General features: G+C 47.5%; 1 protein-coding gene across 2 annotated transcripts in view; it reads left to right on the top strand.

Moving 5' to 3' along the window:
• LOC146863773 (uncharacterized) overlaps positions 1 to 16,925 on the top strand; it is a 58,019-nt gene that overhangs the window by 25,455 nt on the left and 15,639 nt on the right. For both annotated transcript variants that reach the window (XM_085627957.1, XM_085627963.1), the window contains one exon: positions 16,367 to 16,490. In XM_085627957.1, coding sequence (XP_085484083.1) covers positions 16,406 to 16,490 — 85 coding nt within the window. In that variant the 5' untranslated portion in view covers positions 16,367 to 16,405. The remainder of the gene's footprint in view (positions 1 to 16,366; positions 16,491 to 16,925) is intronic.

Genomic DNA, 16,925 nt, shown 5'->3' with positions numbered 1-16,925 from the left:
TAGGCAGCCTTGTTGTAGTGGAACAGGCAAGTGTTCCTAGAGTTGGACTGGTGGAGGATGTTGCTAGATTGAAAGAACGCCACTTTCCAGATCACATTCCTCCCACACCCGCAAAAGATTTTCCCAGTAGGAGATGTAGAGTCTGTTGGCGAAGAGGTACGCGGAAGGAGTGTCGTATGTACTGCCCCGATTGTCCCTCTCATCCTGCACTGTGTCTCTCTGCTTGTTTTAGAGCGTACCACACGCGAAAAATTTTTTGGGAGGATTCTTGAGTGGTAAAGTGAACTGGCTGGTCTGTATTCTTTGGATAATTTGATTCTGTTTCAATGTTGGTGTTAGTGCAATGTATTTAGTTGCTGATTTTCTGTTAGAAGATTTTTATCTATTTGCAATTTGTTTGTGTTTTTATTTTTTTCTAAAAAAATCCAAAATGTGATGGCGGTGTGTGTAGGCTTGCGCTTGGCTGTTGGTGTGTGTGGACTGGCACTTGGTTGGTGGTGTGCGTGGAATGGTGCTTGGCTGACGGTGTGCGTGGACTGGCGGTGTGCATGGACTGGCGGTGTGCGTGGACTGGTGCGTGGCTGGTGGTGTGCGTGGCTGGTGGTGTGCGTGGAATGGTGCTTGGCTGGCGGTGTGCGTGGAATGGTGCTTGGCTGGTGGTGTGCGTGGAATGGTGCTTGGCTGGCGCTGTGCGTGGACTGGTTCTTGGCTGGCAGTGTGTGTGGACTGGTGGTGTGTGCGGACTGGTGTTTGGCTGGTGGTGTCCGTGGACTGGAGCTTGGCTGGTGGTGTCCGTGGACTGGAGCTTGTCTGGTGGTGTGTGTGGACTGGAGCTTGGCTGGCGGTGTGTGTGGAATGGTGCTTGTCTGGTGGTGTCCGTGGACTGGAGCTTGGCTGGCGGTGTAGGTGGATTGGCGATTGGCTGCCGGTGTGCCTGGACTGGCGATTGGATGGTGGTGTGCCTGGACTGGCGCTTGGCTAGCGGTGTGCGTGGACTGGCGTTTGGCTAGCGGTGTGTGTCGACCGGTGCTTGGCTGGCTGTGTGTGAGTAGTGACTTTCTGCTGGTCACTACACACACTGCTAGCTGAGTGCCACTCCACGCAATCCTTCTGCCTGTGTAGTTGCTGTGTCTGGATTGTGGGCGTGTGAAAGTGATGGGCCCTTGAATGGCGCTGTGTGCCGGTGTGAGTTTTGTTATGTGATGGGCCCGCGGCTGGCGGTGTGAATGGTTTTGTATGTCTCACACGTATGAAAGGTGTATGAATGGCCTGTAAAGAGGTTGGTGCCTTGTCGTGGCTTTACAGCTCACGAGCTGTGAGTCAATGGTTCAGTTTCTTGCCCTTTCAATTATTACCAGTGCATTTCATTTTTTGTGAAATCACTTGGTAATACAATTTTATCTACTGAACCATCACTCACCCTCGTGCCAAATCCAACCAGTATGTGCGTGTGCTTGCGGGTTAGATGACTGTGCAGTAATATTTGTTTTTTTGAAGCAGGGTGTACCTTGTCCCTTTTTGGTGATTTTTGTACTGTGTTGCTTTTGTACCTGGTGGTGCGAATGGTCTTGTTTGTATCACGTATGAAAGGTGTGTGAATGGCCTGTAAAGCGGTTGGTGCCTTGACGTGGCTTTACAGCTCACGAGCTGCAAGTCATTGGTTTGGTTTTTTGTGAATTTAATTATTGACAGTGCATTTCATATTTGTGAAATCTCTTGTTAATAAAATTTAATACACTGAACCATGACTTGCCCTCGTGCCAAATCCAACCAGTATGTGTGTGTGTTTGAGGAATAGATGGTTGTGCAGGAATCTTTTTTTTTTGTTTCTCTGCCAAGGTACACTTTCCATGTAAGAATAACCCACCAACTGTAGATATTGTCGAAAACCTTTGGGAGTTCATGGTGATGTCTCTCTAGTGATTTGAAAAATATTTTTTATCCCCATTGTCCTGTAAACCTCAAATTGTCTGCCACATTTTCTTTGCAGTATTATTCCTAAATTCTCACGCTGTAGTAACAATAGGTAATCTGGTTATGCAAGGGGGGTTACTTTTGTTTTTTGCCCAGGGCTCGGCGGCCATCTAGGGAAACCTACCAAACCCAGGCATTTTTGAAAACTAGACACCCGGCGGCTTCCAGGGAGGTATGGCTTGCGTGGATCCCCCAACGTTTCCTTACCCAGAATCCCCTGCAAACCTCAATTTTTGCCCAAAAAATCACTTTTTTCACACATTTTGGGGTGGGAAAGTAGTGGCATCACCGGGCTCACACAAATTTACCACCACCCAGCGTTCCCCCAGGTCTCCCGGTAAAAATGGTGCCTCACTTGTGTGGGAGGCCCAAGTACCCGCGGCAGGCAAGGGCCCCAAAGGTAGTGAGGCCACCTCAAGATGGCCTATCGCCAAACCACCTGGTTTTGCAAGGGGGGTCACTTTGGTTTTTGGCCCGGTGCGCGGCGGCCATCTAGGGAAACCTACCAAACCCAGGCATTTTTGAAAACTAGACACCCGGCGGCTTCCAGGGAGGTATGGCTTGCGTGGATCCCCCAACGTTTCCTTACCCAGAATCCCCTGCAAACCTCAATTTTTGCTCAAAAAATCACTTTTTTCACACATTTTGGGGTGGGAAAGTAGTGGCATCACCGGGCTCACACAAATTTACCACCACCCAGCGTTCCCCCAGGTCTCCCGGTAAAAATGGTGCCTCACTTGTGTGGGAGGCCCAAGTACCCGCGGCAGGCAAGGGCCCCAAACGTAGTGAGGCGACCTCAAGATGGCCTATCGCCAAACCACCTGGTTTTGCAAGGGGGGTCACTTTGGTTTTTGGCCCGGTGCGCGGCGGCCATCTAGGGAAACCTACCAAACCCAGGCATTTTTGAAAACTAGACACCCGGCGGCTTCCAGGGAGGTATGGCTTGCGTGGATCCCCCAACGTTTCCTTACCCAGAATCCCCTGCAAACCTCAATTTTTGCTCAAAAAATCACTTTTTTCACACATTTTGGGGTGGGAAAGTAGTGGCATCACCGGGCTCACACAAATTTACCACCACCCAGCGTTCCCCCAGGTCTCCCGGTAAAAATGGTGCCTCACTTGTGTGGGAGGCCCAAGTACCCGCGGCAGGCAAGGGCCCCAAACGTAGTGAGGCCACCTCAAGATGGCCTATCGCCAAACCACCTGGTTTTGCAAGGGGGGTCACTTTGGTTTTTGGCCCGGTGCGCGGCGGCCATCTAGGGAAACCTACCAAACCCAGGCATTTTTGAAAACTAGACACCCGGCGGCTTCCAGGGAGGTATGGCTTGCGTGGATCCCCCAACGTTTCCTTACCCAGAATCCCCTGCAAACCTCAATTTTTGCTCAAAAAATCACTTTTTTCACACATTTTGGGGTGGGAAAGTAGTGGCATCACCGGGCTCACACAAATTTACCACCACCCAGCGTTCCCCCAGGTCTCCCGGTAAAAATGGTGCCTCACTTGTGTGGGAGGCCCAAGTACCCGCGGCAGGCAAGGGCCCCAAACGTAGTGAGGCCACCTCAAGATGGCCTATCGCCAAACCACCTGGTTTTGCAAGGGGGGTCACTGTGGTTTTTGGCCCGGTGCGCGGCGGCCATCTAGGGAAACCTACCAAACCCAGGCATTTTTGAAAACTAGACACCCGGCGGCTTCCAGGGAGGTATGGCTTGCGTGGATCCCCCAACGTTTCCTTACCCAGAATCCCCTGCAAACCTCAATTTTTGCTCAAAAAATCACTTTTTTCACACATTTTGGGGTGGGAAAGTAGTGGCATCACCGGGCTCACACAAATTTACCACCACCCAGCGTTCCCCCAGGTCTCCCAGTAAAAATGGTGCCTCACTTGTGTGGGAGGCCCAAGTACCCGCGGCAGGCAAGGGCCCCAAAGGTAGTGAGGCCACCTCAAGATGGCCTATCGCCAAACCGCCTGGTTTTGCAAGGGGGGTCACTTTGGTTTTTGGCCCGGTGCGCGGCGGCCATCTAGGGAAACCTACCAAACCCAGGCATTTTTGAAAACTAGACACCCGGCGGCTTCCAGGGAGGTATGGCTTGCGTGGATCCCCCAACGTTTCCTTACCCAGAATCCCCTGCAAACCTCAATTGTTGCTCAAAAAATCACTTTTTTCACACATTTTGGGATGGGAAAGTAGTGGCATCACCGGGCTCACACAAATTTACCACCACCCAGCGTTCCCCCAGGTCTCCCGGTAAAAATGGTGCCTCACTTGTGTGGGAGGCCCAAGTACCCGCGGCAGGCAAGGGCCCCAAACGTAGTGAGGCAACATCAACATTGCCTATCCCAAAGGTCGCCTCACTACGTTTGTTGTCCTGGCCTGCCGCGGGTACTTGGGCCTCCCACACAAGTGAGGCACCATTTTTACCGGGAGACCTGGGGGAACGCTGGGTGGTGGTAAATTTGTGTGAGCCCGGTGATGCCACTACTTTCCCACCCCAAAATGTGTGAAAAAAGTGATTTTTTGAGCAAAAATTGAGGTTTGCAGGGGATTCTGGGTAAGGAAACGTTGGGGGATCCACGCAAGCCATACCTCCCTGGAAGCCGCCGGGTGTCTAGTTTTCAAAAATGCCTGGGTTTGGTAGGTTTCCCTAGATGGCCGCCGCGCACCGGGCCAAAAACCAAAGTGACCCCCCTTGCAAAACCAGGTGGTTTGGCGATAGGCCATCTTGAGGTGGCCTCACTACGTTTGGGGCCCTTGCCTGCCGCGGGTACTTGGGCCTCCCACACAAGTGAGGCACCATTTTTACCGGGAGACCTGGGGGAACGCTGGGTGGTGGTAAATTTGTGTGAGCCCGGTGATGCCACTACTTTCCCACCCCAAAATGTGTGAAAAAAGTGATTTTTTGAGCAAAAATTGAGGTTTGCAGGGGATTCTGGGTAAGGAAACGTTGGGGGATCCACGCAAGCCATACCTCCCTGGAAGCCGCCGGGTGTCTAGTTTTCAAAAATGCCTGGGTTTGGTAGGTTTCCCTAGATGGCCGCCGCGCACCGGGCCAAAAACCAAAGTGACCCCCCTTGCAAAACCAGGTGGTTTGGCGATAGGCCATCTTGAGGTCGCCTCACTACGTTTGGGGCCCTTGCCTGCCGCGGGTACTTGGGCCTCCCACACAAGTGAGGCACCATTTTTACCGGGAGACCTGGGGGAACGCTGGGTGGTGGTAAATTTGTGTGAGCCCGGTGATGCCACTACTTTCCCACCCCAAAATGTGTGAAAAAAGTGATTTTTTGAGCAAAAATTGAGGTTTGCAGGGGATTCTGGGTAAGGAAACGTTGGGGGATCCACGCAAGCCATACCTCCCTGGAAGCCGCCGGGTGTCTAGTTTTCAAAAATGCCTGGGTTTGGTAGGTTTCCCTAGATGGCCGCCGCGCACCGGGCCAAAAACCAAAGTGACCCCCCTTGCAAAACCAGGTGGTTTGGCGATAGGCCATCTTGAGGTGGCCTCACTACCTTTGGGGCCCTTGCCTGCCGCGGGTACTTGGGCCTCCCACACAAGTGAGGCACCATTTTTACCGGGAGACCTGGGGGAACGCTGGGTGGTGGTAAATTTGTGTGAGCCCGGTGATGCCACTACTTTCCCACCCCAAAATGTGTGAAAAAAGTGATTTTTTGAGCAAAAATTGAGGTTTGCAGGGGATTCTGGGTAAGGAAACGTTGGGGGATCCACGCAAGCCATACCTCCCTGGAAGCCGCCGGGTGTCTAGTTTTCAAAAATGCCTGGGTTTGGTAGGTTTCCCTAGATGGCCGCCGCGCACCGGGCCAAAAACCAAAGTGACCCCCCTTGCAAAACCAGGTGGTTTGGCGATAGGCCATCTTGAGGTCGCCTCACTACGTTTGGGGCCCTTGCCTGCCGCGGGTACTTGGGCCTCCCACACAAGTGAGGCACCATTTTTACCGGGAGACCTGGGGGAACGCTGGGTGGTGGTAAATTTGTGTGAGCCCGGTGATGCCACTACTTTCCCACCCCAAAATGTGTGAAAAAAGTGATTTTTTGTGCAAAAATTGAGGTTTGCAGGGGATTCTGGGTAAGGAAACGTTGGGGGATCCACGCAAGCCATACCTCCCTGGAAACCGCCGGGTGTCTAGTTTTCAGAAATGTATAGGTTTGGTAGGTTTCCCTAGGTGCCGGCAGGGCTAGGGTACAAAATCTACAGCTAGTCACTTTGCCAAAAAAAGGGTCATTTTTCACTCCAAAACCACTTTGCGTTTTGCGCCGTTTCATGTCGCGGGCACTAGGCTGACCCGCACAAGTGAGGTACCATTTTTCTCGTAGGACTTTGGGGAACGCGGGGTGGGTGGAAATTTGTGGATCCACGCAGATTCCAGAACTTTCCATCACAGAAATGTGGGGAAAATGTGTTTTTTTTTTTAATTTTTTACGTTTGCAAGGGATTCTGGGTAACAGACCATGGTGGGAGGCAGTCAAGTCACCCCATCCTGGATTCCCCTGGGTGTCTAGTTTTCAGAAATGTATAGGTTTGCTAGGTTTCCCTAGGTGCCGGCAGGGCTAGGGTACAAAATCTACAGCTAGTCACTTTGCCAAAAAAAGGGTCATTTTTCACTCCAAAACCACGTTGCGTTTTGCGCCGTTTCCTGTCGCGGGCACTAGGCCGACCCGCACAAGTGAGGTACCATTTTTCTCGTAGGACTTTGGGGAACGCGGGGTGGGTGGAAATTTGTGGATCCACGCAGATTCCAGAACTTTCCATCACAGAAATGTGGGGAAAATGTGTTTTTTTTGTCAATTTTTTACGTTTGCAAGGGATTCTGGGTAACAGACCATGGTGGGAGGCAGTCAAGTCACCCTATCCTGGATTCCCCTGGGTGTCTAGTTTTCAGAAATGTATAGGTTTGCTAGGTTTCCCTAGGTGCCGGCAGGGCTAGGGTACAAAATCTACAGCTAGTCACTTTGCCAAAAAAAGGGTCATTTTTCACTCCAAAACCACGTTGCGTTTTGCGCCGTTTCCTGTCGCGGGCACTAGGCCGACCCGCACAAGTGAGGTACCATTTTTCTCGTAGGACTTTGGGGAACGCGGGGTGGGTGGAAATTTGTGGATCCACGCAGATTCCAGAACTTTCCATCACAGAAATGTGGGGAAAATGTGGTTTTTTTTTCAATTTTTTACGTTTGCAAGGGATTCTGGGTAACAGACCATGGTGGGAGGCAGTCAAGTCACCCCATCCTGGATTCCCCTGGGTGTCTAGTTTTCAGAAATGTATAGGTTTGCTAGGTTTCCCTAGGTGCCGGCAGGGCTAGGGTACAAAATCTACAGCTAGTCACTTTGCCAAAAAAAGGGTCATTTTTCACTCCAAAACCACGTTGCGTTTTGCGCCGTTTCCTGTCGCGGGCACTAGGCCGACCCGCACAAGTGAGGTACCATTTTTCTCGTAGGACTTTGGGGAACGCGGGGTGGGTGGAAATTTGTGGATCCACGCAGATTCCAGAACTTTCCATCACAGAAATGTGGGGAAAATGTGTTTTTTTTGTCAATTTTTTACGTTTGCAAGGGATTCTGGGTAACAGACCATGGTGGGAGGCAGTCAAGTCACCCCATCCTGGATTCCCCTGGGTGTCTAGTTTTCAGAAATGTATAGGTTTGCTAGGTTTCCCTAGGTGCCGGCAGGGCTAGGGTACAAAATCTACAGCTAGTCACTTTGCCAAAAAAAGGGTCATTTTTCACTCCAAAACCACGTTGCGTTTTGCGCCGTTTCCTGTCGCGGGCACTAGGCCGACCCGCACAAGTGAGGTACCATTTTTCTCGTAGGACTTTGGGGAACGCGGGGTGGGTGGAAATTTGTGGATCCACGCAGATTCCAGAACTTTCCATCACAGAAATGTGGGGAAAATGTGTTTTTTTTGTCAATTTTTTACGTTTGCAAGGGATTCTGGGTAACAGACCATGGTGGGAGGCAGTCAAGTCACCCCATCCTGGATTCCCCTGGGTGTCTAGTTTTCAGAAATGTATAGGTTTGCTAGGTTTCCCTAGGTGCCGGCAGGGCTAGGGTACAAAATCTACAGCTAGTCACTTTGCCAAAAAAAGGGTCATTTTTCACTCCAAAACCACGTTGCGTTTTGCGCCGTTTCCTGTCGCGGGCACTAGGCCGACCCGCACAAGTGAGGTACCATTTTTCACGTAGGACTTTGGGGAACGCGGGGTGGGTGGAAATTTGTGGATCCACGCAGATTCCAGAACTTTCCATCACAGAAATGTGGGGAAAATGTGTTTTTTTTGTCAATTTTTTACGTTTGCAAGGGATTCTGGGTAACAGACCATGGTGGGAGGCAGTCAAGTCACCCCATCCTGGATTCCCCTGGGTGTCTAGTTTTCAGAAATGTATAGGTTTGCTAGGTTTCCCTAGGTGCCGGCAGGGCTAGGGTACAAAATCTACAGCTAGTCACTTTGCCAAAAAAAGGGTCATTTTTCACTCCAAAACCATGTTGCGTTTTGCGCCGTTTCCTGTCGCGGGCACTAGGCCGACCCGCACAAGTGAGGTACCATTTTTCTCGTAGGACTTTGGGGAACGCGGGGTGGGTGGAAATTTGTGGATCCACGCAGATTCCAGAACTTTCCATCACAGAAATGTGGGGAAAATGTGTTTTTTTTGTCAATTTTTTACGTTTGCAAGGGATTCTGGGTAACAGACCATGGTGGGAGGCAGTCAAGTCACCCCATCCTGGATTCCCCTGGGTGTCTAGTTTTCAGAAATGTATAGGTTTGCTAGGTTTCCCTAGGTGCCGGCAGGGCTAGGGTACAAAATCTACAGCTAGTCACTTTGCCAAAAAAAGGGTCATTTTTCACTCCAAAACCACGTTGCGTTTTGCGCCGTTTCCTGTCGCGGGCACTAGGCCGACCCGCACAAGTGAGGTACCATTTTTCTCGTAGGACTTTGGGGAACGCGGGGTGGGTGGAAATTTGTGGATCCACGCAGATTCCAGAACTTTCCATCACAGAAATGTGGGGAAAATGTGTTTTTTTTGTCAATTTTTTACGTTTGCAAGGGATTCTGGGTAACAGACCATGGTGGGAGGCAGTCAAGTCACCCCATCCTGGATTCCCCTGGGTGTCTAGTTTTCAGAAATGTATAGGTTTGCTAGGTTTCCCTAGGTGCCGGCAGGGCTAGGGTACAAAATCTACAGCTAGTCACTTTGCCAAAAAAAGGGTCATTTTTCACTCCAAAACCACGTTGCGTTTTGCGCCGTTTCCTGTCGCGGGCACTAGGCCGACCCGCACAAGTGAGGTACCATTTTTCACGTAGGACTTTGGGGAACGCGGGGTGGGTGGAAATTTGTGGATCCACGCAGATTCCAGAACTTTCCATCACAGAAATGTGGGGAAAATGTGTTTTTTTTGTCAATTTTTTACGTTTGCAAGGGATTCTGGGTAACAGACCATGGTGGGAGGCAGTCAAGTCACCCCATCCTGGATTCCCCTGGGTGTCTAGTTTTCAGAAATGTATAGGTTTGCTAGGTTTCCCTAGGTGCCGGCAGGGCTAGGGTACAAAATCTACAGCTAGTCACTTTGCCAAAAAAAGGGTCATTTTTCACTCCAAAACCACGTTGCGTTTTGCGCCGTTTCCTGTCGCGGGCACTAGGCCGACCCGCACAAGTGAGGTACCATTTTTCTCGTAGGACTTTGGGGAACGCGGGGTGGGTGGAAATTTGTGGATCCACGCAGATTCCAGAACTTTCCATCACAGAAATGTGGGGAAAATGTGTTTTTTTTGTCAATTTTTTACGTTTGCAAGGGATTCTGGGTAACAGACCATGGTGGGAGGCAGTCAAGTCACCCCATCCTGGATTCCCCTGGGTGTCTAGTTTTCAGAAATGTATAGGTTTGCTAGGTTTCCCTAGGTGCCGGCAGGGCTAGGGTACAAAATCTACAGCTAGTCACTTTGCCAAAAAAAGGGTCATTTTTCACTCCAAAACCACGTTGCGTTTTGCGCCGTTTCCTGTCGCGGGAACTAGGCCGACCCGCACAAGTGAGGTACCATTTTTCTCGTAGGACTTTGGGGAACGCGGGGTGGGTGGAAATTTGTGGATCCACGCAGATTCCAGAACTTTCCATCACAGAAATGTGGGGAAAATGTGTTTTTTTTGTCAATTTTTTACGTTTGCAAGGGATTCTGGGTAACAGACCATGGTGGGAGGCAGTCAAGTCACCCCATCCTGGATTCCCCTGGGTGTCTAGTTTTCAGAAATGTATAGGTTTGCTAGGTTTCCCTAGGTGCCGGCAGGGCTAGGGTACAAAATCTACAGCTAGTCACTTTGCCAAAAAAAGGGTCATTTTTCACTCCAAAACCACGTTGCGTTTTGCGCCGTTTCCTGTCGCGGGCACTAGGCCGACCCGCACAAGTGAGGTACCATTTTTCTCGTAGGACTTTGGGGAACGCGGGGTGGGTGGAAATTTGTGGATCCACGCAGATTCCAGAACTTTCCATCACAGAAATGTGGGGAAAATGTGTTTTTTTTGTCAATTTTTTACGTTTGCAAGGGATTCTGGGTAACAGACCATGGTGGGAGGCAGTCAAGTCACCCCATCCTGGATTCCCCTGGGTGTCTAGTTTTCAGAAATGTATAGGTTTGCTAGGTTTCCCTAGGTGCCGGCAGGGCTAGGGTACAAAATCTACAGCTAGTCACTTTGCCAAAAAAAGGGTCATTTTTCACTCCAAAACCATGTTGCGTTTTGCGCCGTTTCCTGTCGCGGGCACTAGGCCGACCCGCACAAGTGAGGTACCATTTTTCTCGTAGGACTTTGGGGAACGCGGGGTGGGTGGAAATTTGTGGATCCACGCAGATTCCAGAACTTTCCATCACAGAAATGTGGGGAAAATGTGTTTTTTTTGTCAATTTTTTACGTTTGCAAGGGATTCTGGGTAACAGACCATGGTGGGAGGCAGTCAAGTCACCCCATCCTGGATTCCCCTGGGTGTCTAGTTTTCAGAAATGTATAGGTTTGCTAGGTTTCCCTAGGTGCCGGCAGGGCTAGGGTACAAAATCTACAGCTAGTCACTTTGCCAAAAAAAGGGTCATTTTTCACTCCAAAAACAACGTTGCGTTTTGCGCCTTTTCCTGTCGCGGGCACTAGGCCGACCCGCACAAGTGAGGTACCATTTTTCTCGTAGGACTTTGGGGAACGCGGGGTGGGTGGAAATTTGTGGATCCACGCAGATTCCAGAACTTTCCATCACAGAAATGTGGGGAAAATGTGTTTTTTTTGTCAATTTTTTACGTTTGCAAGGGATTCTGGGTAACAGACCATGGTGGGAGGCAGTCAAGTCACCCCATCCTGGATTCCCCTGGGTGTCTAGTTTTCAGAAATGTATAGGTTTGCTAGGTTTCCCTAGGTGCCGGCAGGGCTAGGGTACAAAATCTACAGCTAGTCACTTTGCCAAAAAAAGGGTCATTTTTCACTCCAAAACCACGTTGCGTTTTGCGCCGTTTCCTGTCGCGGGCACTAGGCCGACCCGCACAAGTGAGGTACCATTTTTCTCGTAGGACTTTGGGGAACGCGGGGTGGGTGGAAATTTGTGGATCCACGCAGATTCCAGAACTTTGCATCACAGAAATGTGGGGAAAATGTGGTTTTTTTTTCAATTTTTTACGTTTGCAAGGGATTCTGGGTAACAGACCATGGTGGGAGGCAGTCAAGTCACCCCATCCTGGATTCCCCTGGGTGTCTAGTTTTCAGAAATGTATAGGTTTGCTAGGTTTCCCTAGGTGCCGGCAGGGCTAGGGTACAAAATCTACAGCTGGTCACTTTGCCAAAAAAAGGGTCATTTTTCACTCCAAAACCACATTGCGTTTTGCGCCGTTTCCTGTCGCGGGCACTAGGCCGACCCGCACAAGTGAGGTACCATTTTTCTTGTAGGACTTTGGGGAACGCGGGGTGGGTGGAAATTTGTGGATCCACGCAGATTCCAGAACTTTGCATCACAGAAATGTGGGGAAAATGTGGTTTTTTTTTCAATTTTTTACGTTTGCAAGGGATTCTGGGTAATAGACCATGGTGGGAGGCAGTCAAGTCACCCCATCCTGGATTCCCCTGGGTGTCTAGTTTACAAAAATGTATAGGTTTGCTAGGTTTCTCTAGGTGCCGGCAGGGCTAGGGTTCAAAAACTACAGCTAGACTCTTTGCAAAAAAAGTGTAAATTTTCAGTGTGAAAATGTGGTGTGTTCACCTTAGGTTTTGAGCCACTTCCTGTCGTGGGCACTATGCCTACCCACACAAGTGAGGTACCATTTTTCTCGGGAGACTTAGGGTAGTTCAAATTTGTAAAGCTACTGTTATTACCTGTTGATTTTTGATGCATTTCTCCCTTCCAAATGAAAGACATTGTGTAAAAAAAAAGTCATTTTGAAAAATGACCAATAATTGTCATGCAAATATGAGTATTCCCAATTTCGAAAATGTGCAAATATGCACTGTTTCTGAACTCTGTAATTTGTTCCCATTTCAGAAATACATAGGTGACTTTCATACCGATTTTTCCAAGTATACATTTTCCCACAATAATTGCTATATACCCGGACCAAAAAAAAAAAACATTACAAAATGCTGCTCATTTTTCTACTCTGGGTTCGTTGGGCTCTTGATGAACCTACAAGTCCTATATGTCCACACAACCAGGAAGGTCTACCGGATGTAACGGTACATTGCTTTCAAAGAGATGTCATAATTCGAAGAAGTTACAGGTAAAAACGTTGACTCAAGAGGCTGCTTTTTTAAACAAATTTTTAATTTCTCCTATATTTGCCTGTAAATTTCTATAAAGAAACCTTGATGGATCTACGCAAATGACCCCTTGCTGAATGCAGAATTTTGTCTACTTTTCAAAAATGTATAGCTTTCCAGGATCCATTATTGTTTTGTTACCCTTTTCTACCGTTAACTGGAAGGAGGTTGAAAGCACAAAAAATAGCAAAAATAGGGTATGTCCCAGAAAAATGCCAAAACTGTGTAAAAAATGTTGGTTTTCTAACAAAAGTCTGTCATTCCCTAAAAGCTGGAGAAATTGTGATTTCAGCCCCACAAACCCTTTTTTGATACCATTTGCAGAGAAAAACCCAGAAGCTTTCATTTGCAGCCCGTTTTTCACATTTTTCACAAAAAAAAAAAAAAATTGCTGTATTTTGACTAATTTCTGTGACCCCTCTAGGAGAATCCACAAACCCTGGGTACCTTTAGAATCCCCAAGATGTTGGAAGAAAAGGACGCAAATTTGGCGTGGATACCTAATGTGGTCAAAAAGTTACAGGGGCCTAAGCGCGCACTACCTCAAATAGCCCAAAAAGGGCTTAGCACAGGAGGGGAAAAGGCCTAGCAGCGAAGGGGTTAAGAAATATCCCCTTATATTACAATAATTGAAACACAACTTGTTTGGCACGGCTTACATTCTATGTACTTGTCTGAAGATATTCAACAAAGCGAACTCCTTTACAATGACAGAATGGGACAGCAGTAAAAATAAACTCAGTTTTTGTGCAAAACAAGTGTATGTAAATGTGAAGCAACAGTGTGAGAAATGAGGGTTGCTGCATTAAGGCGAGAGTTCCACACTTTTCCATTTAAAATGTAAGGAGAGGCCAAAAAATATATAAACTTACTCTGGCACTAAATAGTGTAGAAGACATTGTTGTTTCCATTGTGTTGCAGCAAATGCTCGACTAAAGCTCTTAGTCTTGGCAAGCAGCAGATGGGTTTATTTGGGGTACGGATGAATGCAAGGCTCTTGGAGCAGAAAGGAAAATGACCCAGTTTCCCAGAACTTTCGCAGACACCCTCAACACTGACTCTCCCTCAACTCCACTAATCCTGTGATACTGTTTGTGTTTCATCCCACTCCATTCCCCTTCATCATTAGCGCTGTCCCACTCTTATACCACCATTGGCCTAGGCCCTCTCATGAGTCTCCTCTACTCCTATCCCCCAGCCAGGGCTTTAATTATTCATGCTCTTAACTTAAAATTCTCAGCAATGACTGTAAACCCCCTAAGGTAATTCATGCCAGCAAAGCAGTCCATGTTTATATTTCACGTGTTTTACTTCATGCAGTGTTCTCTAGGAGTATTTCCTTTTTAAAGATGGTGTGTTTCTCTAGTATCATTTTCACAAAACATACTTTTATACTACAAATTGTGAAATTAGTCGCCTTCAGGTCTGAGTGATTTCAGATTGCAAGCAGACATTTATGATTGACATGATTGAGAGTCCCAATCCTGAAGGCAGTACTGCTTTCTCACAGTGCCTGCCACTGGGTCATTAAGGTATTCAGACTAAATGCACATCCAATCCTTGGCCTCTTAGGAGAGCACATAAAACGATTGTTATATGAATGTCAATAGTAAATTAAAGCACTACTATGCATGTGTACAATGAGGGCTATAATGTGTAGGAGTCATATCATGCACACTGGTAGGTATTATATACTAAGAGCAGAAACACACAGTCAGGATTAAAACGCTATGCAGTTGTTGAGTGTGCTGATACGTCTTTATTATCCAAAGTAACCCTTTTTTACAATCTTGGAATTATGAAAGATTGAGGATAAAAAAAGTTTCTAAAGTAATGCCTTTCAGTTTGCATAAAGTTCCTTGATGTCGGGTCATACCTCACTGTGCTAATATAGTATTGTGACATATTAGCTGCAAATAACAAAAGGATCTCTGTGTTAAAAGCAGTGGTGGCCGGTAATTTTACCAGGTAGGGGGCGGTGGCCACACATTCAAACATTCACCTCACTTAAGCAAGTGCATTCAGACACGCACGCACACTCATAACACTAACAAGTTTATTAATTTATATAGCCCTAGCTAGATACACGTACATTCATACATACACGAATGAAACATAAAAAATGAATAAACTTACCTTAACAGCAGCTCTCCGAGTGGGAAGCCTCAGAGGTCCCAGAAGGGTTGGGTCTTCTGCCTTCCCTCATTGGTTGATTGGAAGGCAGCAGTTACAACATCGTCACAGAGTGGGATGGGGTCAGGGAGACCGCTGACCCCACCTCACTCAGTTACTAGGTGCCACTGATTCCCTGGGCACTTTAGGGCTTAAAACTGAAGTGCCCCGGTCCGAGGCAATCAGTGGTGCTCCCCTTCATCCCAAAGGGGAGGGTCTCAAGGCACTTTTGCCAGACTGAAGATGTCACGCCCACAGGGCTTTGAAATCATCAGCCTGGCAAAATTCAACTCAGGCAGCCGGGAGTCTGCGCATTCAGCACATGTCCATCTCCTGTCTGCCAGAGCTGAACAAGAAGAGTGTCCGTCAGGCTGTCCTTTGTTCAGCCTGACATATACACTTCTTGTCTGGAAAAAGGTGGGGGGCATGGCCCTCAGCCAGTGTGGATAGGCCTCTGCTAGTTAAAAGCAGTAACTTACTGAGTGATACACACACAATACAATAGAGGTGGGAAAGCCTAGCCAGAACCAAGCTATGAAAATATTTGCCATGTACATCATGCAACAAAATGATGTTAGAATAAGATAAGGTGTCCTGACAATTCAATAAAGTGTATTTTTAACATATGGAGGCATTTTACTTTAGCACATCAAATGTTACCACTGCATCAGGATGTATTTGTTAAACGTGAGTGTTTTTAAGCATTAACTGGGAAGCATTCCTGCCCCACCTTGATGAAAAATGCTGTTAATGAACTAAGAGACAAGTCAAGGTTCAAGTGGAACCTATATGTAGTGTAAATCCTTACTATAGATAGCACAACATTATAGACAGTACGACAGAGACAATAATTACATTGAACAGTAGGTCTTTGTACAGCGTACATTCCTGCACTTGTGTAGTGACAATGAACCAAGAAACATGAGGCTCAGTGAAATACAGTACTTGCCCTGGATCCTACAATTTGATCAAGCAGGAATAGCACCACTAGATGGGTATCTATTTTCGCCATCAAACTTTAACAATTTGCTTTAACTGTAGGAGGATGAGATTAGATAACAGATAACCAGTAGAATCTAATCGAATATTGTCAGTAGTCACTATTTTACCTTGGCAGCTTAACATAGCACAAAGCTTGTTCCAAGACATAAGAGAAAGAACTTCACAATAGCCACAGACTACATTTCATGTTTTTTTAAGAAAGAAAAAAGATTTTTCTGGCAAGATAACTAATCTTATCATACCCAGTGGTCAATCAAATGGATCAACAGTTACAAAAAGTGTGGTTTGTGTTGCTGTGAAGTGGAGGATCCTTTGCAAAGGTTGACTAGTCACCTTTGTCACTGATTCTTATATTTATGTGTTACACTGGTTTAAAGTTGTCTCTGTATCCTACATAAGTGATAAATGGTATTTACTGCTTTCCTATGCAGGAAGAAGACCCGGCTAGCAGATCACTCAAACCTTGCACCATGGGGACCCGAATACTGATTTACTCTCTGGTCATCGTGCTCTCCATCTTCGAAAGTTCCTATTGTGGTCCACTTGCCATTTACAGTAAGTTTTCTGCCACAGGAGTCTGAATTACTTTATGATAAAGAGTGACTTCATGCAGTGGTAACAGTGATCATAACACTATTAGACACCCTCCCTCCACAGCAAGAGGGCTGAAGGCTATCTCACCCTTACAAACAGTACTCAAAAGAAGGGCTCATAGACTGAGTGATGGAGACATTCTTTGGAGGTACCTTAGATTTCATGAATTCAATGCCACACTCCACATATGCTGCAGCTCGCAGCTTGAATGATGTCTCCATAGTACCCATGCTCTTGGTTGGTGATGATCACATGAGGCTTTATTCTCTGAGCTGCTTTACCTATGGTTCAGGAGTTTGCACCCAATTCAGGACCACCATTTTCCTGCAGGCTGTTTCCCACACTCAAATTTCTCCTACTTTAAAGAGGTTTGATCTCATTACTTTGTTTAACAAA

The sequence above is a fragment of the Triturus cristatus genome, chromosome 2_1 (genome assembly GCF_964204655.1).
Source record: "Triturus cristatus chromosome 2_1, aTriCri1.1, whole genome shotgun sequence".
Classification (NCBI taxonomy): domain Eukaryota; kingdom Metazoa; phylum Chordata; class Amphibia; order Caudata; family Salamandridae; genus Triturus; species Triturus cristatus.
Note: the sequence above shows the minus strand (reverse complement) of the source record. Positions and strands in the feature narration are given on the sequence as shown.